This window comes from Balaenoptera physalus, assembly GCF_965194825.1.
Source record: "Balaenoptera physalus genome assembly, chromosome: 16".
Taxonomy (NCBI): domain Eukaryota; kingdom Metazoa; phylum Chordata; class Mammalia; order Artiodactyla; family Balaenopteridae; genus Balaenoptera; species Balaenoptera physalus.
This window is the reverse complement of record NC_138898.1, coordinates 52,418,840-52,445,250: the sequence shown is the minus strand read 5'-3', so window position 1 is coordinate 52,445,250 and position 26,411 is coordinate 52,418,840. Positions and strand designations below refer to the sequence as shown.

The window sequence follows — 26,411 nt, the reverse complement described above, 5'->3', positions numbered from 1 at the left end:
TTTTTGAGTGTACAGCTCAGTGGTGTTAAGCACATTCACGTGTTCATGCAGCTGATCTCCAAGACCCTACTGGTCTCGCAGAACTCAAACTCTTCTGGCCCCTGGCACTCGCCCTCCGCCTTTCTGTCTCTCTGAGTGTGAGTCTAGGGACGCGTGTCAGTGGAGTCGCTTGTCTTTGCGACTGGCTTCTCGCCTGAGCATAGTGTCCCCCAGGCCGTCCACGCTGCAGCGCATGTTGGAAGGTCCCTGCTGTTTGAGACTGAACCGTATTCCTCTGCACGGACAGACCACACCTGGCTTGTCCAGCATCCACAGGTGGACGTTCGGGTTGCTTTTTTTTTTGGCCACACCAGCATGGCTTGTGGGATCTAGTTCCCCAACCAGGGATGGAACCTGGGCCCTCGGCAGTGAGAGCACAGAGTCCTAACCGCCAGGGAATTCTCTCTACCTTTTGACTGTTGTGAATAAGTGTGAATGTGCGAACATCTCTTCAAGACCCTGCTTTCAGTTCTTTGGGGAATTTATCCAGAGAGGCAAGTGCTGGGTCACGTGGTAACTCTGCTCTAACATTCTGTGGAACCGCCATACTGTTTCCACGGTGGCTGAACCGTTTGATGCTCCCACCAGCAGAGCACCAGGGTCCCAGTTTCTCCACATCCTCCCCAACACTCCCTGTCTTCTAGTTTCTGATAGTAGCTGTCTTAATGGTTATGTGCACTAACCTTCCTTAAGGAGAAAAATTCCCCTTGATGGAAACTGAATGGAGATGTAGAAAATGGTTAGTCACCCAGAATCAGCCTGTCCTAATTGGAAGATCTTTTTTCCTGCAGCCAGAATCACGCGTGCAGTGTGGTCTCTCATTATGAGTGATAGGAGAATTCCTGAGCAAGTGAAAAGGCACACACACCACGTACTTGGTTAGAGAGACCTACTGACTGGCCTCCCTAAGGCCGCTTCAGACTGACTCTGACCCCAGAAAAAATACCACAGGGCTTCCTCTAGTTAGATAAGTGGATTCTGTAGTTTTACAGTGAAAACCAGATAAGCCAGAAGAGCCGAGAAAAATCTGAAAAGAAGAGTATAACAAGAGGTGATTAAACCTCCCAGATCATAAACTATATCAGTGCTAGAATAATTGGGGTTTGGTGTGTGATCGGGCCTATAGATCAGTAGGAAATACTAGAAAATCCAGAAATAGAGCCACATACAGGTGCACATTTACATGTGGTGAAGGAGCATCTCACAACAGTGGGGATGAGCCCTTTGGTGAATGGGGTTGACACAGCCAGGTGGCCACTTGGGAAAAGTGAAGTTAAATCCTTCTCACCTGCTGCGTCTGAGGAAACTGCAGGCAGGTCAGAGATCTAAGTGCATAGGGTGGCGGCCCAGTACCACCAGAAGCCACATGTGTCTCGTATGACCTTGAAGGAGGGAAGACATTTTCTAAATTCAACTCAAAACCCAACAGCCATAGTGGGAAAGACTGATCAATTTGACCAAATACAAATTTGAAAATAGCACATGGAAAACAGCATAAACAAAGCAAAGATGAATAATAAAATGGGAAAAAATGTATTCTACCTATATCCCAAAAGGCCAATCTTCTTAATATGTATAGAGTTTCTATAAACCAATAAGAAATCTACCAGCAACTCAAGAGGAAGGACAAAGAATATGGTCAGTTTGTTTTAAAAAGGAAATCTGGATGGTTCCTGAATGTCCGATACACAGCCTCACTCATCGTCAGGGGAATACAGATCAGACGCGAGGAGATGCCATTGTTTGTGAATTAGCCTAGTAAAGTGAAAAGGCTAGAAAACCTGCCAGGTTGTAGTGGGAAACAGTTGTGCTCAGGCTGCGGGTAGGAACATGGCAGCGGCGCCTGCCACAGATGACAAGCACATCTTCCTTGGTCCAGCGCTTCCTATCGTCAGAAGTCATGCTAACAACACACTTATACACGCGTAAGTGGCATAGGCACAAGGGCCGCCGCACCTGCAGGACCGCCCCTCCGAGTCTGGGCAGGATGCCCTGCAGGTTGCTGGCACAGCCGTCAGCAGGGGAAATCATCTCCAAGTCATAGTTCTCTTTCTTCCCAAGGCACATTCTTTTTTTTAAATCCACAATGGGCTGTTTTATTTTTTTTTTAATTTATTTAATTTATTTTTGGCTGCATTGAGTCTTCGTTGTTGCGCACGGGGTTTCTCTAGTTGGGCGAGCAGGGGCTACTCTTCGTTGCAGTGCGCAGGCTTCTCATTGCGGTGTCTTCTCGTTGCGGAGCATGGGCCTAGGCACGCGGGCTTCAGTAGTTGTGGCTCGCGGGCTCTAGAGCGCTCAGGCTTCAGTAGTTGCAGCGCGTGGGCTCAGTAGTTGTGGTGCACGGGCTTAGTTGCTCCACGGCGTGTGGGATCTTCCCGGACCAGGGCTCGATCCCATGTCCCCTACATTGGCAGGCAGATTCTTAACCACTGCACCACCAAGAAAGCCCCCCAAGACACATTCTTAAGTGAAGAATATACAATTTTTCTTGAATTTTTAAGGAAAGTTAATTAAACTCCTTACTTTGAAAACTTGAAAAGAATTATAGAAGAAAATTAGTTTCTGGTCTCTTTTTCCTCCCACAATGAATATAACATTCTTTTGGGCTGCACATTTCCTTGGTTGCCTCTACAGTATCAATAGCAAGAGAAGGTCACGTGCCCCCACCTGGCCGCACTGTTCCCCCCCACCCCATCCCAGGTGGCGGGGAGGTGTGGCTCTCCCCCAGGCCACAGGTGACTGCCCCTTGGTTTCTGTGGCCCTTCCCAGTATCACGAAGCCCTGCAGCTCTGCCTGGAGCAGAACTTGACCATCACTGAGGAGATGGCCGAAAAGATGACGGTGTCCAAGGACTGCAAGGAGCTGTCTGAAGAGTCCCGGCGTGAACTGCTGGAGCAGATTGCCAGCTGCTGCATGCGCCAGGGCAACTACCACCTGGCCACCAAGAAGTACACGCAGGCAGGGGACAGGCTGAAGGTGAGTGCGGCCCGGCACATGGGTGCCCCGTGGGATGAGCTTTCGGGCACGGCTCCGAGGGCGCCTGCCAAGACCTTGCAGCCCAGAGCTCGCTTGTCCTGAAGACACACCTGCAGCGTCGGGCGGGAGCTCTGTCCACCTTGCCAGGAAGGGGCCAGCCCGGCTCTTTCTCTGTCCAGGCCATGAGAGCACTGCTCAAGTCCGGGGACACTGAGAAAATTGTGTTCTTTGCGGGCGTCTCGAGGCAAAAGGAGATCTACATCATGGCAGCCAACTACCTGCAGTCCCTGGACTGGCAGAAGGACCCGGAGATCATGAAGAGCATCATCAGCTTCTACACCAAGGGCCGGGCCCTGGACCTCCTGGCCGGCTTCTACGATGCCTGTGCCCAGGTACCGACCCCCCACTTCCAGGGGCCCCGGGTGGGTGGGGGACCCATGGGTCCTGACGCCTCCTCGTGCAGGTAGAGATCGATGAGTACCAGAACTACGACAAGGCCCACGGGGCGCTGACTGAGGCCTACAAGTGCCTGTCCAAGGCCAAGGCCAGGATCCCACTGGACCAGGAGGCCAGGCTGGCGCAGCTGCAGAGCAAAATGGCACTGATGAAGCGCTTCATGCAGGCCCGCAGGTGCGTCAGCTGTGGGGCAGCACGGCACTTCCAGTGGACGTTCTTCTAAGGAACGCCTTGGACAGCTGGACGGGAAGGGCAGGGTGTGCCGTTGCTCTATGCACGTCGGGGCTCCTCTGGTTCCCGCAGAACCGGGCCGACTCTTGGGAGGTTGTTCCAGAAACAGCCGAGACCTTTGAGGGAGGAAAGTGGTGGTCGGGGGAGGCAGGTTGGTGTCAGGAGAGGCTGTGTCTGAGGGGAGCCTGGGGCCTGCTCAGGTGCATGCAGGGGTCCAGCAGGTGGTTCTGGGGAGGGGGCCCGTGGGGTGGAGGCTCGGGCAGCACGCCGCCTGTTTTAGGACAGGCCATAAATCCAAATGTGTCCAGGACCTCAGTTTTTACTTATTGGCAGCTCGTCCAGTGCTTCCAAGACCCTCGTGTGGGCAGCAGGGCTCAGCTTCTGCCTAAACCAATGAAAGCACTTTGCTTATCTGAGCAGAGGCTTTCCAAAGACTTCCAAAAACATTTTGAATGCTGTTTATGGAGTGGGGCTCTTTGAATGGTGCTCCCCCACTCGGATGTGTAGGTTCAGGAACGTCAGGGCTGCAGGAGGGAGGGGGCTCAGCCACAGGGCAGGGTGCTTGGACAGAGGGAGGGGAATGCGGGGGCCAGAGGGCCGGCCTGTGGGGGACTCACAGGACCTCCTGGTCCCACCCCCGCCTGCACGCACCGCACCAGGCACTGCGGAGACCCTGGGCGTCACTGTGCTGGCCTTTGCCTGGGCTGCCCTCCCTGACTGCTTCCCCACAGTGACTCACCCCCTCCATGCCCTCGCCCCTCTGCCCCAGGTCACGCTCCAGGCTGCTCCCTGGGCGGGACTGGCATTGACAGGCCGTGCCCTCCAGAGTCTAGTGCAGCACCAGTACCAGCCCTGCGAGCGGTCAGTACGTTTTGTTAAAACAAATTAGTGAATTTATGAATTGACTCAATAAAGAATTAATTTAGTTCACGGGAATTACCTTCTCAAAAGCTGCATCCTCCAGGCCGAGAGCCTGCCCTAACCCCTGACGTGCAGCCGTGCCCTGGGTTGGGGCTCAGAATGTCCGTGCTCCCAGCAGGACATACACCGAGGACCCCGAGGAGTCGGTCAGGCAGTGCAAGCTGCTCCTGGAGGAGCCAGACCTGGACAGCACCGTCCGCGTCGGGGACGTATACGGCTTCCTGGTAGAGCGCCACGTGCAGATGGAGGACCTGCAGACGGTGAGGCCGCACCTGGGGCTGATGGGGTTGCGGGGTGATGGGGGTATCCCGGCTGCAGAGCCCCCTGCGGAGCTCGCAGTGGGGGAGGCACCTCCCCACGTTTTGATTTTCTTTTTGATTTTTCAGCCTTTCTTATTTTGAAATAATTTCAAACTGAGAAGTTACAAGAATAATAGAACCCAGCCCTTTACCAGATTCACATTTTTTTAACGTTTTGCCACATTTATGTATTCATTATATGTTTTAAATTTTCTATTTTATACATAAAATGGGTATTTTCTGAGCCATTTGACAGGTACAGACATCCTTTCCTGCCCCTTCACTCCTCAGTTTGCTGATAACACTTGGGGTGCCCACCTCCTGGAGTTGAGAGAGTGTATGTAAGATGGGTGTCACTTCCTTAAATGTAGGATAGAATGTGTAAGTGAACCCGCTGGTCCTGGAGCTTTCTTTGTGGAAGGGTTTTGATAATTCAGTTTAACAGAGCAGTTCTCAAACATTTTGGTCTTGGGACCCCTTTACGCTGGGGAAGTTATTGAGGACCCTAAGAGCTTTTATTTATGTGGGTTATATCTACCAATATTTACTGTATTAGAAAATAAACTAATAAATTTGTAAAATATTTGTTAATTTACTTAAAAATAAAATAAACCCACTACATGGTAACATAGGTAACATTTTCATTTAAAATAACAGTATTTTTCAAAACAAAGACATCTAGTGAGAAAAGTAACTTTGTTTTACATTGTTGCAAATCTCTTTAATGTCTGACATAATACAGGACAGCCAGACTCTCCGTGTCTGCTTCTGCATTCAATGTGGTAAAATAAGTTGTTTTCACTGAAATATGAAATCTGTGATGAAAACGCAGCTTCACCCCAATGTGTAGGTGAGAAGGGGAGGACCTTGTAGCAGCCCTGTCAAGTATTCGCGGGTCTTAGACACCACACCACACTCCACAAGTGGTGTTTCCTAAGTTAGTTGCAATGAGCAATCTGAAACCATGTCAGCGTGCTTTTTGTACTTGTTACCTTAAAACCCGTTGGTCTATCTTGCATCTTTTACACATACGTGATTTTGTAACATCATGGTGGTCGTTTGGAAAATACTGGTTCACCGGGTTGTGCAAATGTCAAAACATTTCATTACACACATCAAAGAAATCCTGTTGGCTAACATCACCAGCGATCTCATCAGGAAAGTCCAAGTGTTGGGTGGACATGCAGCTGGTGGTGGCTGCGATGTAGGTGGGTGTGTGGTGGTGTCTCACTGTGGCTGTAACGCACCCTGTCCGCGTGGCTGGCGGCGAGCCCCTGCTCAGGTCCCCTCCTGCGAGTGCTCACACCGTTCCCCTCGCTTCACTGCGTGTTTGTCTTCTTGTTGTTGAGTGTGGCCTGGACGTTGTCTGCATCAGATGTGTGAGCTGCCGTGTTTTCTCCCCGTCTGTAGGGAGTTCCCTTTCATTCCTTGCCCTCCGCCTCCTTCTGGACTCCAGCCACTTGTATATATTGGCCCCTGGCTCAACTGATTCTCCTTTTCCCAGAATTTTTCCTGTTTTCATTTGGGGCGGTTGCTTTGCTGTTGCTGCAAGTTGACTGTCTTCCTTCTGCAGAGTCCACTCTGCTGTTCCTCCGTCCGTAGTTTCACCTCCAGTGGGTCTGAACCGGCTCTCCTCCCTCCGTCTCCTGTGTCTCTTTACTCTGCTACTCTTTCCTCTGCCTTACTGAGCACGTGAAATATTTACTACTGTAAAGTCCTCGGCTCCCGTGTCAATTCCAGATGTCCCTATTGGTCGATTCTTCTCTTTGTTATGGTTCATATTTTCCTGCTTTGCAGGTCTGCAATTATTTATTGGATTCCAGACACTGTAAATGTTTTAGGTTGTCAAGTGATGGAGTCTGTGTGTGTGTTCTTTTCAATATTGTTGAGTTTTCTTCTGGGATGAGGGTAAGTTACTTGGAAACAAATTTGATCCTTTTGTGACTGTATTTGGGAAATCTGTAATTATTTTTCCTTCAAATATTTTTTTTCTGCCTTATTCTCTCTTTCTGGGCCTCCAGTTAAGTGTTAGGCCTTTTCATATTAAGTGGATACACATTTGTAATTGATGTTCATTGTTATTGATCTTTTCTTCCTATTACTTGAATTAGGTAACATAACTATCTTCAAATATACTGACTCTTCTTTGGCTATCTTCAATCCGCTGTTAACCTGTCCAGCAAATTTTTCATTGTAGATTTTGTATTTTTCAGTTCTAGAATTTATACTTAGTTCTTTTTCTTTTTATTTTTCTGCTAAAATTTCCTATTTGATTCATTAAGAATGAACACTTTATACTTTTTTTTTTTAATTTATTTATTTATTTATTTTTGGCTGTGTTGGGTCTTCGTTTCTGCGCGAGGGCCTTCTCTAGTTGTGGCAAGCGGGGGCCCCTCTTCATCGCGGTGCGCAGGCCTCTCACTGTTGCGGCCTCTCCTGTTGCCGAGCACAGGCTCCAGACGTGCAGGCTCAGTAGTTGTGGCTCACGGGCCCAGTTGCTCCGTGGCATGTGGGATCTTCCCAGACCAGGGCTCGAACCCATGTCCCCTGCATTGGCAGGCAGACTCTCAACCACTGTGCCACCAGGGAAACCCAACACTTTATACTCTTGAGCATAGTTGTAATTGCTGCTCCAAAGTCTGTGGCGCTAATTCAAACACCTGGATCATGTTGAGTTGGTCTCCATTATTTGTCTTTTCTCTTGAGTATAGGTGAGGTTTTCCTGTTTCTTTTTATGTCTAGCAGTTTTTTGTATCCCGGACATTGTGGATAACACATTGTAGAGACCCTGGCTTCTGCTGTGTCCTCTTTCTGTCCTGTTTTCCTTAGGCAGCCACCTTTGTTGACCTCAGAGTGTAAGCCCCCCCACCGTGGTGGGCGGCAGCGGGGCTCTCTGCTCAGTACATGGCTTTGCTCAGGCTCCTTGGCGTATGGCCGGTCCCCACCACATGCAGAGTCAAGGTCAAGCAGAGGTCAGGGCAGAGCCCACACTCGGAATCTGTCCGCTCCACGACTGTCTTCACCGTTTCCTCACATGCCAGCTGCTGTGGTGGATGCAGTTCTGATTCTGGTTCTTTTGGCCAGTAAGGGTGTGGTTTCTTTGTGCCTTTTACTTCCCCCAGTGGCCCTGACTGGGCCTCCTCGAGGCAGAAGTTACAACAAGCAGAAAACTCACCCAAGTGTTGGCTCCCCCAGCCCACCTGCGCACGGTTGTTCTCCAGAGCCTTTTGCATTTTGCCCAGTTTTTTTTTACGTGAGTCCTTGTTACCTTAAAAGTGAGTTTTTTTTACGTGAGTCCTTGTTGTTTGGGAGGGGGGCTGTTCTAATGTGAGTTACCCTGCCCTCACCAGAAGCCTCTGTCCTCGTTCTTTTCGGTCTTAGTCCTCTAGTAACCAGCAGCAGAACCCCACCTGGCTGCATTTTCCCTTCATGTTCTAAAGGGCAGCACACAGACTGTGCTATAGTCCACGTGCTCTGCCCACGGCCTGTCCCTCACAGGTAGTTCCTGGTGAGGCTGCAGTGACCCCGAGGGACCCCCGCCTTCCTTTCCCAAGTGCTGGCAAACCCAGGATTGACAACTCATTCAGAAGAGTTGCCAGTGGGCCAGGCCGGCCTCATGGGGTGCAGTTCCCAGATTCCCAGGAAAGCCAAGCATCTGTGGCCCAGGTCTGGGGGGTCAGCACCATGAACTCAGACTTCCCGGCCCACTTGCTCACATCCTCCCAGCCCTGCCACTTCCACTCACCGACCCCTTTTGTTGTTGGGGAAACAGCTCTAAAGTGAATCCCAACAGGTTCCCTCTTTTTTGGAGAATAAAGCAAAAGTGGACTGCGGAGATGCTCAGACCACTGAATCCTCAAAATTAACAGAAAAATCACATTTCAAGTATTTCACCAAATTCTTTGTTGTCTCAAGCCTTGTTTGAAGCCCGTAGGATTTAGTAACTTTAAATTTTAAAAAATCTATAAATAAATTGAGAAAGGATAGGCCTGCATGAGTTTCCTCCCCGGGTTGGGGCAGGGGGCACAGAAGCCCCCGCTGCTGCTCCGGGGTCTCCCCGTCCCTGGGACATCCCTCCCGCTCGGTCCTCATGGCCCCATCCTGAGTCCAGTCCTGACAGACTGCCGACCCTCCTTCTGGAGACACTGCTTCCCTTGACCCCAGTGCACCTCTAGGCCTGGCTGTGTCGTTCCCCGCCCCCAGGTGTTCTCTCTGGCTTCCCCGCCGTCTCCCACCCCCTCCCCTCTGCGTAGGCTCCCCCACCCAAACCCCACAGCTGCCCAACTCCCTCCACCCTTGCTGGGCTGGGCTTCTCACCGAAGCGCCCACTGGCCTGGCTTGGTCCTCCTTGTACCTGTGTCCTGTGTGCCCAGCACGGCACCTGGCTCACAGCTGGCCCTCAGCAGACACCAAGGGGCGTCCCCTGGTGCCTGGATGTCTCCTTCCGTCGCTGGAGGGCTCCTGGGCACTTGCACACTGCATCCCCCATCCCTCCAAACACCCTATTTTATCTTTATGATCTTTATTGTTTATATCAGACAGTTATATCTGTCTGAAATAAGATCATTCTAAAATTTTATCATCTTTAAGAAATGCTAAGATGTGATTATTTCCTCATAAAGTCAAAAAGCTCCTGGAAATTTTGTTCATATTCTGAATTGATAGTGTACCCGCAGAAGCCACGTGAGGCCCTGTTCCAGCTCCTTGTGCTTGCACATGACCCTCCATGTGGGTGCAGGCAGGTAGAGCAAGTGTAAGCACACCTGTCCTGCCTCAGACCCCACCCCGAGCTGCTGTGCGGCCCCCATGCCCCCCCCCCACATATTCCCACTGGTAGGACCAGAGGAAGTCCTACAGGAAAATCACTGACAACCCCATAGTTCACCAGCCCCAGGCCAAGGACCACACACACATGAGACTCACTAACCACAGGCCAATTAACTGGGGTAAATTGGAGGCCTGGTCAAAATACACAAGACAAACCATTTGTATGTTGCTGCCGGCCCTCCGGCCCAACAAGCACACACCCCAGAGTGAATGAAACAGACGGGAGACATGAATCCAACCTTCCCTCGAGGTCTCCCTGTGTGCATCCAGGGTGGGCGGACCCTCCAGGGAGCGTGGTCCCCAGGCACACAGAGTCCTGGTAACAGGCTGCCCATGGGACTCCCTGGGGGAGCTCACAGCACTGACCACCGGAGCCTGAGCCTCGCTGCCCGCAGATGCCACCAACGCTTGGGAAGGCCAAGAGGCCACCTGAGCCCCTTCACCAAAGGTGTCCCTCCCCTGTTCACTCTGCCCCCGGGCTGGGCCCCTTGTTCCCACTGTGCGCTCACCGGTCACGGCTGTTGTGTGTGACCCAGGCCTACAAGTACCTGGAGGAGATGCGGAAGAGAGTGCCCTCCACCAACGTGTCGTACTACGTGAGCCAGCGCACTGTGGACGCCGTGCACCAGGGCTTGGGCATCCCTCTGATGCGCACCATGCCGGAGCAGATGCGCCACAACAGCGTGGAGGATCACAAGGAGATGGACGAGGAGGTGATGGAGGAGGTGGAGAATGGCCCCTGAAGGCCTGCTGCTGCCCAGGCTCTTCTGGGACTTACCAGTCATTGTCAGTAGCAGGAGCCCGACGTACCTGGTGAAAGTTTTGTGTCTGAGTCCATAGGCAGAGCTGTGGGAAGATGCGCTAGCCTCCGAGGGGCATCAGGGGGAGGGTCTCTAAGCCACCCCTTCTGAGTCCCTGGCCCCTGCAGGGTTTTGTTTTAGCCCCTCGGCAGTCAAGGGAGTTGGTTCATTTTTCCCATGACATTCCCCCAAGTACAAGGTGTAAAGCCTAAGAAACTGAGGGTGTCCCCATATTCCCGCCCCCCACCCCCCGGCACCCACATAGGTTGCCCGGCAGTGCATCTGACTGGTTCCCACAGGACACCCCGTCCTGACCACAGGGAGCCAATGGTTGGCACTGGGCTGCAGCCGGAGGCTCTGTCTGTCTAGGCCGCGCCCTTTCCGTCACCAGCTCCCACCGTAAGGGGCCATCAGGGACAGCACCATGATGAGGGCGGGGGGGCTGTCTCATGCTTTCCCACCCCCAGCTCCACCCACCAGCTGCCGAAATTCTCCAAATAAAGTCTGTTTTCTCAGAGGCCCGTGTCCCCTTCCTGCCCCCATTTCCATGTCTCCCCTTCAGGGGGCCGTGTGTGGGCACCAGGCTCCCTGCAGGAGTGAAAACCACAAAGAGCTCCTGCACCTCTTTTATTCTTCCTTTTCTGTTGTTCTTAAAGTCCCTGGCCTTTAGGTGAGGAAGGGCTGGGGGCATATCGCTAAGAAGCCCCCAGGCCCAGTGGCCCCAGCTCTGCAGTCTGCAGGCTGCACGGAGGCACTGGGCTGAGCAGCCGTCCTGGAGCCCAAGCCTCAGAGGCCACATCCCAGTCCCAGTCCGTGGCGGGCAGAACCCGAGGCCCTGATGCAGAGTCTTCGCTGAGCCGCAGACACTCCAGGCTGTACCAGCTGCACCTCCGCCCCACGTGCTGGCCCCCAGCCCGCACTCTTCCAGCGGGACATGCCTCCTGGGGGTCGGGGGCTAAGGAGAGGAGAGCGGGAGGAGCTTGTCTCGGAGCTTCTCCAGAAGCAGTAGTGCCTTCACTGCCAGCAGCCTGCAGTCCTCGTCTGGGTCCTTCTCGGCCACGTCTGCAAAGACAGAAATGGAAGCGTGGGCAGCATCACAGCACTGAGTGGGCCAGCCCTCTTCAGCTGCTCTCATTTGAGGCCTCCTGAATGAGCCCCGCGTGGCACCAGAACCTCCTCAGATGCCGGCAAAGGGCTCCTTAGCACCTGGGGCTGGGAGCCCGGCCGGGGAGGCACCTGCACCCACAGCACAAGGCCCCGAGCCGTCCCGACATACTGAATGCAGATGTGCTCAGACGCCCATGTGTGGGGGCTGGCCTGCAGGAGCCTAGGAAGCTCATGGGCTGCCTCGCCGGACAGCGTTGGCAGAAAGGGAGAGAAAGGCCGCCATCAGAACCACCGGGCCTGCCAGTGTGGATGCAGATGAGCCGTGAGCCCTGAGGGTGGACACGGGCACGGTGGCTCTGAGGGCCGTGGCTCAAGTGCCCACAGGTGGGGGTACTACTGGCCACAGAGCCTTTTTAAAAAGAGCACACGTGGGCTTCCCTGGTGGCGCAGCGGTTGAGAGTCTGCCTGCCAATGCAGGGGACACGGGTTCGAGCCCTAGTCTGCGAGGATCCCACATGCCGCGGAGCAACTAGGCCCGTGAGCCACAACTACTGAGCCTGCGCCTCTGGAGCTTGTGCTCCGCAACAAGAGAAGCCACGACAGTGAGAGGCCCACGCACCGCGATAAGAGTGGCCCGTGCTTGCCGCAACTAGAGAAGGCCCTCGCACAGAAACGAAGACCCAACACAGCCAAAAATAAATACATAAAAAAAAAACCACATGTGTGTGGGGAAGGGGTGGCCACCAGAGAAAATGTGGCAAAATGTCAATCACCACTGTAACTTTGCTGAGGATGGAACTTTCCAGCATATACAGGTGCCACCCCCACGTCTGGGCGCCTTCCCTGCAGGACTCCCTAAAGTCAAAGTGACCCGACAGCAGCCATGTCCCCACCCCCACACTGAGGACACTCAGAACACAAACGGGAGCCACGTGACGCTCATGCTGGGCTGGGGACTGGGCCACGCTGCCCACGAGCTGACAGCCCCCCGGCCCCTCCAGGCTGCACCAGCCTCCCGCCGCCTGGCCACAGTGACCCCGGCCTAGCAATCACCTCCCAGCCAGGACCGGGCCTCCAGCAGCTCGTCCAGCAGGTCCGCCAGCAGCCGCTCAGCCGAAACACTGAGGAGGACGGCGGAGACAGCAGACAGCAAGCCCCGCCGCACATAGCTGCGGAGAAGGCAAGAGACTGAGCCGTGAGGAGCCGCAGCCTGGCGCCCTCCACCCAGGCCAGGGAAGCCCCGCCGGCCATTCCTGCTGCAGGAGCGCCCAGCCAGGCTGCCTCTTGGCCACCCCGGAAGCCGCCACCCACCTCCCACTGTCCACTTTCCAGCAGGATTCAGGACCCCCACCCCACCCAACTCCCCTCAGCCCTGTAGCTACTCACGCGTCACCATGGAAACGAAGGGCCCACACGAACTCCAGCAGGGCCTTGCCCATGGGCACAGCCACCTGAAACAGCACAAGCCAGTAGGCAGGGGTCCTGGCACACAGCAGTCCCCACCTCAGACCCCATCCTCAGGTCCAAACACTCCTGTCCCAAGGCAAGGCCCACAAGGGGACAGAACATGGCGCAGACCCCACAGGAGGTGAGCCATCAGATGCCAGGGGAACGGGGTCCCAGCTCACCGTGGTGTTCACAGCCAGGTACATCAGGGCCCCTAAGGTGTGGGCCAGTCTCCCAAGAACCAACTGGTCACCTCCCAAAAGGTCGAAAGTCACAAGAGGCCTACAACACAGAACCCAGCGAATGGTGCAGGACAGGTACTCAGGGCTGGCTCCCCAACCTCGTGGGCCACCAAGGGCGCCCCAAGCCCCTGGACTCCCCTCCTCACTGCCTGTCCCCACGTGGCGCCTAGAGCCACAAGGAGAAGGCGTTGGACAGACTCCCCGTCACTTTGCAAGGCCGCCTGGTCAAGCCCGGGCCTGGATCAGGAAGCAGGACCGCTGCCTGCAGGGCCTCTGCAGCAAAGGGCTCCAGGCCCTTCCCTCTGTCCACAGAGCCTTGCACCCATGTGGCGATGGCTGGGGCATATCTGCACCCCGCTCGGGCTGAGGCAGGACAAGGATGCGCACGGGGGCGGCAGGCCACGCCGGGTCGAGGCACCAGGGTGAGGCTCTGGCCCCGGCCCCACCATGAACCCAGCATCCGGAGGTGATGGAGACTCTGACGCCTAATGCCCTCATGTCACTTGATTTAAGCTACGAACAATCACAGCCAAGTTCCTGACCACCCTGAGCCCAAATCCCACCTTAGCCCCCACCCTAGGGACCCTCCCGCCCACGGGTGCCAGGGCTCCTGTTCCCCAAATCACAGGCCTCCAGAAAACTCGCTCACCTGTCAAAATGTTGAAGGAGGGGGAAGAAGAAGTAGCCAGCCACCGAGTTGAATTCGTTGGGCCCAACGGCTGGTGCCCGCACCACAGAGCCCTGCCAAATACACGTGCTCGCAGGGCACAGGGCACAGCCCCGCCAGGGGACCTCACACCAGGGACACTTGGGGACACTTGGGAGGGGTGGTCCTGAGCACCAGAGGAGCGGGCACCACCCCCCACCCCCGGTGACGACTGAGAATGTCTGCAGACATGGCCCAACGTCCCAGGGGAGCACGTTCAGCCCCGGCCTAGAGGGACCCCAATGACCCAGCACATGCCGGGCCAGTTGTTGCCGACAGAGAACCCTCAGGGCTGTTTTCACACCCACATCTGCATTCACATTTTAAAGTCACTTCAACATGATGCCCTAACAGCATGTGTCACATCAATTTGTACCAAAAACCCTCCCTTCACAGGACACTGTGGTCGCTGTCCCCTCGGGGCAGAAGTCCCGCCCAAGAGGCCACCCCAGGGCTTGGCTGACCTTGGAAAACCGCCGGGTCTTGCGTCTGACGCGCTCCTCCACCACCGCCCGCCAGGCCGGGACCACAGCACCACCAGGCTGGGAGCCGGGGTCTGGGGAGCCCCGCTGGGGAGCCTTCCCAAGGCGCCCCGGCCGAGACAGCTCCTGGGCGGCCAGAGTCAGGACCTAGAAGAGAGGAGACACCCGGGGCAGCCGCCATCCCACTGGGGAAGGATGACATTTTCCAAATTTCAAGGTGAATCGGGTGCCCTCGAAGGCCCCGGCAGTCCTCGGCGGGGAGGTTCTGGGAACCCCATGCAAGTCAGTTCAAGTCCCTCAGGCTCACTTCACTTTGTGGGGGCACAGGAAGGAGGTGGGCGTGCTCCCTGCTGACGAGCCCGAAACCTTTGGTCACTTCTCCCAAAGCCCATCCAATCCCGCCACTCCCACCTCTCAGGAAAAGGGAAGGAACCCCGGCCCAGGCCATATGTGGACGGAGCCGGACCAGGAGGCCACACATGCGACCTTGTTTTTAGGAAGCACCCAGGACAGGCAGATGCACAGACAGAGCAGACTGACTGCGGGGCTGGGGGTGGGGGAGGGAGCATCTTGGGTTCTTTTGAGGGTGACGTGGGACGTCCTGAAAGCAGGTGGACGTGATGGTCACACGACGTCGGGAAAGTACCAAACGCCCCTGAACTGTATACACGGAAACGCTGAACTTTTTTTCAGCTTTGTCTTAGTCTCTGAGTCACTGTGACAAACACACGTGGTGTGATGTTCACCATGGTAATCATTGTTCAGTGCGGCTCAGTGGCACCAGGTAAACTCATGGTGCCGCTGTCACCACCAGCACCTCCAGAACCTTCTCATCCTCCCAAACTGAACCTCTGTCCCATTAAACCCTGACTCCCCACCCCTCCCCCAGCCCCTGGCACCCACCATCCACTCTCTTTCTCTGTGAATCTGATGGCTGCTGGGACCTCACGTAAGTGGAATTGTACGCTATTTGTCGTTTTGCGTCTGGCTTATTTCACTGAGCATGGTGTCAGAATTTCGTTCCTTTTTAAGACCAAGTAATATTCCACTGTGTGAACCCACCACATTCTGCTTATCTTAAGACTGAATTTTACGGTGTGTGCATCATACCTCAGTAACGCTGTTATCTAAAACAAAGAATGCAGCCCCCGAAGCCCACGCTCTGTCAAAACATCAGACAGACGCTGGTCCCAGCCTCTCAGGTCTGGCAACAAGGGGCTTGGGGAGGCCTGTGGTCCCATCCCTGTAGATTCTGGCAAATGCCTGCTCCCCCTCCAGGGGCTTTGCACCAGGCCTGCCAGTCCAGCCCTGATGAGTGGGACAGAGGCCCAGGCACTTACGTCCAGAATGTCCATGCGCTGCCGGAGGCTGTAGTTGAGGGCGTAGAACTGCGCGGTCAGGTACTCCGCCACCTAGGTCAGGCGGACAAGAGGCCTCTGAGGGCCACGATCCCGGAGACAGGGCTCCAGCACAGCCCCTGCTGGGGGCATGACCCGGGCTCCACTCAGCCGCGGGGACTCACCCGAGCCGGGTCTGTGACTGTGACGGCCACCAGGGTCCTCTGGCGCAGCCCCTCAAACCCCGCCACGGCCGTCTTCTCCTCCAGGTGCAGCAGCACCTTGGCCAGCTCCACGCTCACCTGCGCACGGGGTCGGGTGCTCGACAGAAGGGGCTTGTCTCGAGGAGCCTGGGCTGCGCCCTCCGCCCCCCACCCCGGCAGAGGCCCCGCTGCCAAGGCCCATGTGGGCCACATGGGGCTCCCTGAAGACACATGCCCTTGCCAAGCCATCATCCACCTCCTGCGACCGTGACAGCCCAGCCCTCATGCGCTCACCTCCTGAGTGGCAGCCGGGCTCCTGAAGATCAGCCCCTCGAGGGCCCGCAGGGCCGCCTCCCAGCGCTCCCAGTCCTCGGACCCGGTCAGAGCTGCCCAGAACCCACATGGTGCCTGAGTGAGGCGGAGCCGGCGGGCAGGGTAGGCAGCATGCGGGGGACCCGGGGCGGGGGCTGGGGCGCACCTTCCAAACAGCCCCGCACGTACGAGGGTGCCTTGCTGCTTCTCTGCTCCCTGTCTACCGACATGTCGTAGGGGACAAACTCATCATCGCTGAGGAAGAAGCACAGACACGCAGACCTGCCTGTCACCCGGGACTCACCCCCAGTCCCTGAAGCTTCGGGAATGGCTGCCGGGCTGAGAGCCCCGTGGGCTGATTTCCGGGTGGGAGGAGGACTCGTGAGGCAGAGGGAACCAGTGCCGCAAGGCCCACACCCTGAGGCGGGTCCCGCCAGGACCCTCGCACTCTCCCCCGTGGGGCTGCCCCCACCTGTCCAGCTCGGAGTCGGAGCCCTCAGGCCCAACCTGGGGGCCGCTGCAGTCCACAGTCTCTCTGTCAGGAGTCTCTCCACTGACCGGAGCGAAAGACGGGCTTTGGGGACAGAGAAGGATCCCTCAGGGGTGCCCCACAAGTCTCTCATCCCAGAACCCATGCTTCCCGAGGAAGCGCTCTCACCGCCCCCGCCCTCATCTTAGCTTCTGCCTCAGCGATAGCAGGACAGGAGTAACAGGTGTGCAGCAGCCACCCCACCTGGCCCACCATGCCCAGAGCGCCAGGCGGGGACCAGGGACCAGGGCACGGAGACCCTCACCCCGCCTCCGAGGGGCCGTCAGCTGTGGGCTGGGGCATGGCCAAAGCCAGCATCTCGCGGGTCAGCTCATCCTCTTCATACTGCAACGCAGATGAGCTGGAGTTGGCTGGGACGGGAGCAGCAGGAGTGGTACAGCTGGGCCCCTGCGAGGCCCTCCCATCACAGCCCGCAGTCTGCGCTTCTGGCCTCTGGCAGCCAACGGTCATTTCAAGAGCAACTGTCCAGGTTTCCCCCTCTGCAGAGGGTGGCACTGGTGGGGCTGAAGGCTAGAGGGCCTGGGAATCCCCCAGACACAGAGCAGATGTGGCACCGTCTCCAAGGACATCCCAGAGGGCTCGGCAGACGGAGGGGAGGCCTGAGAGCCCCGTCTAGAGAATCCACCTGGGGACATGTGCTCAGGCGCCAGCTAAGGGGCTGCGCCTCCACTCCCCTCCCAGCCGCGGCCTCAGCAGGGCCACCAGGGCCAACTCGACACCAAGCACAGATGCTCCATGGTCCTAGACACAGGCAGGCACGGTGACATCGGGGCAGGAGTGTCGGCAGCTCAGGAAGAGCACAGCGGGCGCAGCCCTTGCTCACCTGGAACTTCAGGGGAGGCCCCTCGGGGTGGATCCGGGCGCTGGCCACCTCAGCCACGATCATGCCCAAGCGGCGCACGGGGGGCAGGCTGCTGTCCAGGCGGCTCTTCACTCCCTCCATGAGGCTGGCCAACAACTCTGGAAGCACCGACGCGCGTGGGCTGAGCTGGGGCGGGGGGGGAATGGGGCTCCGGGGGGTGGGCAGTGGGGATGGGGCACCCACCGCGTGCTCACCGTCCTGGCTGTCCCGGAGCTCTGCCTCCCCCAGGTGTGCCAGGCAGATGAGGATGGCCTTGCTGACGTAGCACTGCTGCACCAGGGGCACGTGGCGGATGGCGCTGCTGCTGCCCCACGTCTCCAGGAGCTCCTTCAGCGCCTGGTGGGTGGTAGGCCCAGCCTGGCAGACAGCCCCCCCCTCCCCAACACATCCCGGGACCTTGTGGGCCTTGGTGCCCATGTCCCCACAGCCCCAGAGAGGCTCCGGCCAGCGCCCTCCACCCCAGGCAGGAACGCTCTCCCGATGGGGACTGAGGGTCCCTTACCTGCACAGGCAGCGCTTACCTGCATGAGGAGCGAGCGCCGCTGGCTGTCCATGGCCAGGTAGCCCAGCAGGCTCTGCAGCATGGGCATCTGCGACAGAGCCGGCGTCCTCTCACCGTCTGCCAGGCAGACACCGCCCGCCCAGCCTGGGGAGCCCAGGGGCGGGACGGGTCTGGGCTGAAGGACAGCAACATGTCTGGGCAGCTGAGCACTGCTCCAGCTCCGCCTGCTGCAGCTACCACCCCCCGCCGGCACCCTCACCGTGCAGCTGTACTGTAGGAACAGCAGCTTCCGGGTCATCACAAACTGGGCCTTCTTACTCTTTGTCACCAGGTTCCCCAGCAGCCGTGAGAGGACTTCAGGCCTGTGAGGCACAGCAGTGGGGAGAGGGAAAAGCACAACTCCGAATCCCATGGATCCGCACTGGACCCCCGGGCTCCGCGCTAACCACCAGAGAGCTGGGCAGGTGCTTCAGCCCTGAGTCAGTCCTGAGTCTCCCTCCTCCCAGTAAATGTGGAAACCAGGGAGCCCAGCGACTGGACACAAGAGGACATCCTTTGCCTGCCCCGACCAGTCCAGGTGAAATGCTCCGCCTAGACCAGGGCAGCCAGCTTTGTCTGTGAAGGGCCAGGCTGACAGGCCATCAGGCTCTGTAGAGACACGGTAGCCGAGAGCAGCAATGGCAGGTAGGTACACGGTTGAGTGTGGCTGTTTGCTGATAAGACTTTACTTACAAAAACACAGTGAGCCACATTCGACCCAAAGGCCGTAGTCTGCAGATCCCAATCTAGACTGAGAGACCCCTGCCTCCTTTAGTGAGTGAGAGCTCAACACACCCTCCCGCCAGCACGGAAGCAGGTGAGGCTGTGTTCCCCTCCTCATCCCTCAAATCAAAGACGTGAAGGTTAAAAGAAAAAGAAAAAACAAGAAAACTGATAAAGTCGAGGAGAAAGACCCAGGCAAAGTGACCTACAGCCCTGGGGCAGACAGCACGACAGCCCCGGTGACAGAGAAGGCTGAGCCCTACCCAGTGACCCACGGTATGCTGGGCTCACACGGCAGTTAGGACGTCTCAGCGAAGCCAAACCAGTGGTGCGGCCAGGACAGACCCAGGCCTGTGTTAAGGTGGGGGCGCCCCCTCACGAGGAGCCTTCACACAGGCGAGTAAAACACTTGAGCAGATGGTTCGTGATGCCTTCAAGACACACACACTCAGCCAGAATCAAAGAAATGTGAAGTCAAACAGGGAGGAAACGTCTTTGGCAGAGAAACAGGCCCTTCGTGCCGAGAGACGGTCTGAAGGCACGTGGACGACAACCAAGCGACCCAGCACTGCCCTTTCAGGAACGTGGCCCACAGACCCCCTTGCTCACAGACACAGAGGTGGACAGGTACACAGGAAAGTCATCACAGCCACCAGGTGGGAGGAAGCTGCATTCACCACACACCCTTCTGCATGATTTGGGTTTTTTGAGAACAGGGACCCTCAGGCTGCAGAGAAGCCGCAGCCTCCGTCTCGGTCCAGCCAGGTGAGGACTGAGGGGCCCAGCCCAGCCGTCAGGAGTGGGAAAGATGGGCGTTTGCACAGCCAAACTCTACGAAATGACCGGCCACCAGACAGAGGGGCCACTGCCCACGTCCCATGAGTGTTGACCCCACATAGGCAGGAGTCGTTTGGATCCCCACCGCCCGCCCTCCTGGGGGAGAAGCGTTTGCAGCAGGAAGGATGCCTTACTTCTTACCCTGGGGCGGCCTCCACGAACCCCTTCAGCACGGCCTCCATGGCCCAGTCGGGCACGCGCTCCACCAGGCACCAGCAGACCCGCTGCCAGAGGCAGCTGCCCTGGGTAAGCACCGTCAGCCGGGGCACAAGCACGCCCAGAACCTCCTCTGAGGGGAAGCACACAGGGGCACTGAGCCTGGGGGCCATGGGGCGTCCAGTGTCTGCAGCCCACAGGCCCACCTGTCACAGAGCCAGGCCCCCACCCAGGGGCCCAGCAGGGCCAGACCCAGGCAAGGGGACCTCAGCAACTCCCCGCAAGGGATCCACACAGCCCACCCCTCCCGGGACGTGCCGCAGCTTCTCCCACGACAAACACTCACTCTGTCTCCCGTGGACGCAGGCTTTCCCCAGGACCTGAGACAGGAAGGAGACGGAGCAGTCCAGGCCACCTGGGACAGGAAGGAGACGGTGGTAAGGCCATCAACGCACACCTGGCCGAGCAGAGACAGACCTTGTTCCAGGCGGATCCCACGTTGTAAAACTGCCAACTTGTTCAGTCTAATTCCGACTTCACCAGCACTGTTTCCAGCTCAAAGAGCCAATGAAAATAACCATTTAAAAAGCATTATGTTCACAGTGATCCTATAAAGCAGGGACCACTGCGGGGCGCCGGGAGGTGTCAGCACCAGAGGGGCCCAGTGAAGAGGAGGAGCTCTAAGCGCCACAGGGAGGAAATGAGGATGGAGGAACAAGGAGAGGGTGGGCGGCGGCAGCAGCCCCAGAAGAGCCAGGGTGATGGGACTGACCAGGAGACAGATGGCCCTGCACATGATGCAAACGCAGTATCTGAGATCTAAAGATGGGCGTTTGGGATCCTGCCAAGACAGAATTCAACGCAGCCACTCACAGGATGAAGGGGACATTGCTCCAGAGGCATTCAGAACACTCAGGCAGGCAGCCCCTCCCAGCCAGAGCAGGGGCTGGGCGGCCCTGCTGGAGCCCCACTTGGACGCTTGGGCTGGAGAAATGCAGGCGCACGCCTCCCCCTGCGTGGTTCCCTCACCCGAGACAGTAATGCTCAGAGACACATTAGGGGGAGCAGAGGGTGTGCAGACACAAGGGGGCTCCACAGAGCAGCACAGGCCTCACCCCTGCGGCCCCCTGCCGAGTGCCACCTGGCCGCCTCCCGGGGCAGCCACTAGCTGTGTGCGGTTAACCGTGGGCAGACAGGCGACCCCTCGTGACCCACGTCCACGAGGGCAGAACGGTCTGCGAGATGTGGGCACAACTCCAGCCCCAAGGACACAACACTTAGGTCTATTTCTCTCAACACACGTGAGGACCACCGGCCTGCATCAGCCACCACTCTGAGCGCCGGGTCGGCAGCGCGCACAAGCCCCGGCCCGCAGCTCACTCCGGGGAAGGGGGGGACGTCGGACAACAGGGCGGGGCCCCTCTGAGCACCTTAGAGGATGGCCGGTTCCAGGGAGAGGACAAGCCAGCAGCTGCGACACTAAACAGGGTGATCAGGAAGGCGGCCCTGAGAAGAGGCACTCGAGGCCAGAGCACGAGGTGCCCCAAGCAGGAACGCCCGCCAGTCCAGAGCTGGGAGGAGGCGGGAGCAGAGATGCTGGAAGGTTCTGAGTGTGACTCATGGTAACAGCATCATGCAGTTGCTCAGCTCAAACAAGACAGGAGGGCACGTGGGAGGCTGTGGTAAGAATCCAGGCAAGATAAGGGGCTCGGGCCAGGGTGGGGGCAGTGCAGGGGCCAGGGCCGCAGGGAAGGCAGGGCCTCACTCGGGGAAAGGACAGTGGCTCGGACAGCCCGCCCGCTGTTCACCACCTGACACGCACCCCCCCTCAGGCTGCCACGGCCCCCGGCTTCTCCCAGCTCTTGGAACACACACGTGGGGAAGCCATGTCCCTGATGCTCCAGAGACCATGATTAGTGGAGAGGGTGGGCAGGAAGCCGCTCCCATGGACCCCAGGTGCAGAGAGCTCCCTCAGAGTTGGCCCCCAGCACCGCCTCCAGACACCAGAGCATGAGGTCCTCCACCCACGATGACAAGGCCACGGGCACCGCAGCCGGCAGCCACCTTGGACGAACCCTCTTCACAGTAACAGCTTTTTGGTTTCCAGACTGTGGACGTTCCCTTATTCTGAGTGAGGGGCCGGGCGGTGAGCAGCCCCACCTGGACATCCAACCAAGGACTGCAGGGCTTACGGGTCAGCTCCACCTCCAAGGCAGCAGAGTTGTGGGTGAAACTTCACGGCTGGGTGGCTGCCGCCCCAGACATGCGATAACGTCTGACCGGACGATGCCACTGCCCAGAGATGGCAAAGTCCCCGGAGCCCTGGGAGGGAGGGAGGGGACGATGGCCTGAGGAGGCTGTTAGAAGAGGGGCCCTCACCTCGGAGAGAGTCCACGACCACCTGCAGCACCCGCAGGACTTCCTCGCCCAGCAGAGGGAAGTAGTTCTGAGGGAAGAATGTGGCCAGGTTCTCCCGCTGCAGACGGTTGCCCAGGAGATCGGGCAGGCCCACCACCTTGGTGAGAAGCGTCTCCTGGAGCAGGGGGAAGGCTGGCCCTGCCTGCTGCCGACACTGCCCCTCCATCACAGCGGCCATCCTGCCCACGCTCAGGAACCTGGCCAGCAGCCGTGCCATCTTCATCAGACGGAAGCTGGGGCTGAACCGAGAGCAGGTGTAAACAGCCTCGCTTCCTAGGGAGGGCATGAAAGCCTGCCGGCCCCACGCAGCTTCCCCACCTTGGAATCACTGGACCCACCAACTTCCACAGCAACTGCTGAAAACCCAGCTTCCCAATGACACAGCTTCCCCGCAAGGACCGTGGTGTGCTTGACGTTGAGGGAATGAGTTTGCTGGGGTGCCTCACACAGAGCTGGGGGCCACAGAGTGAAGGGGCCCCAGGAGGATGGCCACGCCCACTGCCTACCTAGACCACCTAAGCCCTGATGCAAACACTCCTGCTGCCCCCTGGCCCACACGGCAGGACAGAGGGCTAGGGCCTTCCCATCGCGGGAGATTAACGCAACCCGCTTTTAGTTCAGTGCTCTGACGTGCACAGGTTTTATTCCCTCACCTTTCAGGATGCCAAACTCTCACAGAATTCGGAGAACGCGTTGGTTCGAAATCCTTCAGGTGTTAAAGCGACCCCATAATCAGAGCCGGCCCAGCTCACCTGGCAGCACCCTCGATGGACTCCATCAGCACCAGGAAGGCTTGGTCAGCTGGGCCCTCTAGGAAGAAGCTGGCCCACAGCTCCTCCATTTGGCCGTCAGGCAGCAGCTCCAGCCAGTCGGGGCTCAGCTTGCCGACCAGACATCTGAGAAAGGTGGAAAAGTGGATCCTGGCAAACTCCTCCTGCTCCTCAGGGAGGGCTGAATTCTCCGTTTCACCAAGATAGCGCTTCAGGGACCCCAGGGTGCAGAAGATGCGGCCCCCATCCTCAGAAGATGAAAGGATGTGAACAGCCTCCCAGACGGTGAGCCGGACGGCAGAGACCTCAGGATCCATCCTGGAGTTCACAGGAAAGGCATGTGAGAAAGGAAGTCCAGGGAGCTGTCATCATCCACGTGGGACTCAGTCTCGGATAAGGAAGCACTTTTCACATACTCTCAGAAAGCCCCCTCTCCCGCCCTCGAGGAGGGAAGGTTTCATGGTCCAAGGCTTCCATGGTGCCCTCTGCAGTAGGGCAACCACGCCCCAGGTACCCATGTCTGGAGACATCTTAGATGTCATAATCGGAGGTGCTACTCTGCCTCTAGTGGGTGGCTGAGGCCAGGGATGCTGGTAAACATCCCATATACCCCATTACGCAGGACAGCCCCCACAACAGGAGTATCCAAACCCAAATGTCAAGGGAGCTGAGGTTGGGAGACTCATCAGCACTTCTAACTCCCTGACGCATCCACCTGTGGTTCACCTTGCCAAGCTCCCTTCCTTCCCAGAAACCAAAACCATCTGCAGGTAGCATTTACTTCGGGTCGGGCGCCCCTGCAGCACAAGCGCCATTAAGTAGTCACCTGTCTGTCACCAGTGCACCCAGCCACTAGATCGGTATGCACTAGGGGCCAAAGAAGTGTCCCCACCGGCCTGGGCCTCCTCGCCCAGGCCGGTCCACGCGGGCTCCTTCTCGGGGCGTTGGAGACCGGCTAGCGATCGCCCGGCCCCGCGCCCGCTCCCCAGCGTGCGCCCGGAGCCCACCTAGTGGCGCGGCGGGCAGCGGTCCTCGGGGGACGGGATGGGGTGTCAGGGCGGGCGGGGACCTCCGGACGGGCAGCGGTCACAGGGAGGCGCGCACCCGCCGGGTCCACAGAGTCTCCAAGGCGCGCTGCGGCCCCGCTCGCTCCGCCAATACAGACCCGTCGCCGATTCGCCACAGCCCCCGAGGCCCCGCTCTGCGCTCGGTTCGCGGCCCACCTCACGCGGCCGCAGAGCAAAAGTTCCCGGGCCCTGGCAGAGCTGGTGCTGAATTTTTTGAGCCTGTGGCGCCTGTACCTAGGGGCAGCTGGTGACGAATCTGCGGCGAACCCGCGAGCCGGAAGACGCGCGGGACGGGCGGCTGTATCTGCGCCTGCGCTGGGGCGGGGGCGGGGCACATGGGGGCGGGGCCCGAGTGGGCGTGGTTCCTGGTGGGCGGGGCAATGTGCTTTGGGCTTGCGCGGCGCGTGGTTTGGAGTCCAGCACTTCTGCGCCCGCCGGCCTTCCCTCAGCCTCTGCGTCGGTCTTCCCGGAGTGACCTCCTCCCGCCCTTCCCCCGCTCGCGAGCCCCAATCTCTCCTGAGCTCACACGTGCGCGCCTCCACAAACTCCTACTGAGCACCAAACTCGTGTGCGGCCTCGCCGCCCGCCCAGAGGTATGGCCCGCTCTCCGCAGGCCGCGACCTTTGCAGGGAAACGCGCCACAGACTAGGATGAAGTCGCAACTGGGGTGATTTCGGGTATTGATGGGTGTCCTGGGACAGGTGCTGCACCGTTCAGCACGGTAGCCACCAGCCACCGGGTCAGTTCCTCGGTTGCACTGTCCACGTGTCAAGGGCTCGATAGCCACCTGACACAATGCACAGCGTAGATATAGGACCTTCCGTCTTGGCAGAACGTCCTATGGCGACCTTGGGGAGCGATCTGGGAAGACTTCTCAAGGAGGTACTATTTCAGCCCAGAAGGCCGTTAAGGTGACATGGAAAACATTTATTCATTCAACATACATTAACTAATTGCCTGCTGAGGCAGCAAGCACTCTTCCAGGGCACAGAATGAAGCAAAGTTCCTGTTCACACGTCAAGGGGGCAAATAAAGTACACATACAATATATCAGATGGCAGATAATGGTAAGAAAAATTAGGGAGGTTAAGAAAATGAGTGACCAAGAGCGGTCTCCTTTTAAAAGCTCCACCCTGGGTGCAGTTAGGAGAATGGACGGTAGGGGGCAACCGCGGATGCAGAAAGCCCGGAGGGGCGTCTGGTGCGTGGACAAGGGTGGGCCAGGTGGTGAGAAGGAGCTGACCTGGGCTGGACCGGATGGGTTGGACGTGGGTGCGAGGGAGCGAGGAGCGGAGGATGATGCCTTGCTGGGACTCTCCGAGAACTCCTCCCAGGCTGCTCCTGGACTAGAGCCCTCACTACCGTTTCCTACTACAGCTTCCTCCCTTCTCTATTCCCCACATTTTCCTGAATCCTGTTACCCAGTAACTTCTCAAGAGATCGTGCACAGAGGATAAATTTCTTAAGCCTTTGCATATCTGAAAAATGCCTTTATTCTTTGCTCCAGGTAGATTCACATTTGAGCTAGATGCACAATTTTATCAGCACTATGCTCTAACCATCTGGGCTAACCAGCCACTCTGACTGCTCAGTTTTAAATGAAAATCACTTTGCTGCTCTGTCTTTGGCAGCCAGCTTTGCTGCTGAGGTGGCCCACAGTCCTCTGGAGAAAGTCCCAATCCTTCGCACGTGACCAGGTTTTTCTCTCTGGACACATTTAGGATCTTCTCATCTGTGGTGTCTGACACTTGGCAAGATGAGCTTTGGAGTCAGGCCCCATTCCTTGACCTGGCGCTCTCTGCCACGTGGTCTTGAAATGATGGGTGCCCTTGTCTGCAGCACCTTCCTGTATTATCTTCCTAAAATTTCCTCCACTATATCCTGTAGTCTCACTCTCTAAGTTTCTTTTCATTGGATTGATCTCAATCCAATGTTTTCTCTCTTCTATCTCTTTGCCTTTTTGCCTTCTTTCTGACAAATTGCTTTAACTTCACCTTTTAGCTTTTCTGTTATACTTATCTATTTATTTGCATTTTATTTTATTTTTTTATTTAGTCATTTTATTACTTTTTTGATTTTGGGGAAAATCATAATTTTCATTTC

The 26,411-nt window shown here is 57.3% G+C and overlaps 2 protein-coding genes across 17 annotated transcripts in view; one reads left to right on the top strand and one right to left on the bottom strand.

The window, feature by feature from the left end:
- IFT140 (intraflagellar transport 140) overlaps positions 1 to 11,067 on the top strand; it is a 71,685-nt gene extending 60,618 nt beyond the window's left edge. For all 10 annotated transcript variants that reach the window (XM_082431823.1, XM_082431817.1, XM_082431816.1 and 7 more), the window contains 5 exons: positions 2,809 to 3,015; positions 3,195 to 3,407; positions 3,479 to 3,645; positions 4,742 to 4,883; positions 10,286 to 11,067. In XM_082431823.1, coding sequence (XP_082287949.1) covers positions 2,809 to 3,015; positions 3,195 to 3,407; positions 3,479 to 3,645; positions 4,742 to 4,883; positions 10,286 to 10,492 — 936 coding nt within the window. In that variant the 3' untranslated portion in view covers positions 10,493 to 11,067. The remainder of the gene's footprint in view (positions 1 to 2,808; positions 3,016 to 3,194; positions 3,408 to 3,478; positions 3,646 to 4,741; positions 4,884 to 10,285) is intronic.
- A 96-nt stretch (positions 11,068 to 11,163) lies between these two features.
- On the bottom strand, positions 11,164 to 24,535 carry TELO2 (telomere maintenance 2). Of its 7 annotated transcripts, none has more exons than XM_082431840.1 (22): positions 24,249 to 24,382; positions 23,224 to 23,559; positions 22,433 to 22,710; positions 20,826 to 20,894; positions 20,400 to 20,468; positions 20,039 to 20,186; positions 18,558 to 18,660; positions 18,318 to 18,473; positions 17,991 to 18,132; positions 17,758 to 17,894; positions 17,179 to 17,258; positions 16,857 to 16,958; positions 16,551 to 16,639; positions 16,367 to 16,458; positions 16,055 to 16,171; positions 15,873 to 15,944; positions 14,515 to 14,679; positions 13,994 to 14,085; positions 13,285 to 13,384; positions 13,043 to 13,107; positions 12,710 to 12,825; positions 11,365 to 11,611 (listed from the first exon to the last, which is right to left on the bottom strand). In XM_082431840.1, the coding sequence occupies exons 2-22, from the start codon at positions 23,556 to 23,558 to the stop codon at positions 11,505 to 11,507; spliced, it is 2,634 nt and encodes an 877-aa protein (XP_082287966.1). In that variant the 5' UTR covers position 23,559; positions 24,249 to 24,382; the 3' UTR covers positions 11,365 to 11,504. The 7 variants fall into 7 exon arrangements, 6 of the variants coding, with proteins under 6 accessions (XP_082287965.1, XP_082287968.1, XP_082287969.1 ...); XM_082431841.1 differs by having other exon boundaries at positions 18,318 to 18,386; XM_082431839.1 differs by lacking the exon at positions 12,710 to 12,825 and having other exon boundaries at positions 11,164 to 11,611; positions 18,318 to 18,386.
- Positions 24,536 to 26,411: the final 1,876 nt, after the last annotated feature.

Coding starts and splice junctions, on each gene's coding strand:
- TELO2 (XM_082431838.1), bottom strand. CDS start 23,558: ATGGATCCTGAGGTCTCTGCCGTCCGGCTCACCGTCTGGGAGGCTGTT. Junction 16,459..16,550: donor CGTGCGGGGCTGTTTGGAAG/GTGCGCCCCAGC, acceptor GGTTCTGGGCAG/CTCTGACCGGGTCCGAGGAC. Junction 14,680..15,872: donor AGCGCATGGACATTCTGGAC/GTAAGTGCCTGG, acceptor CCTCTCTTCTAG/GTCCTGACTCTGGCCGCCCA.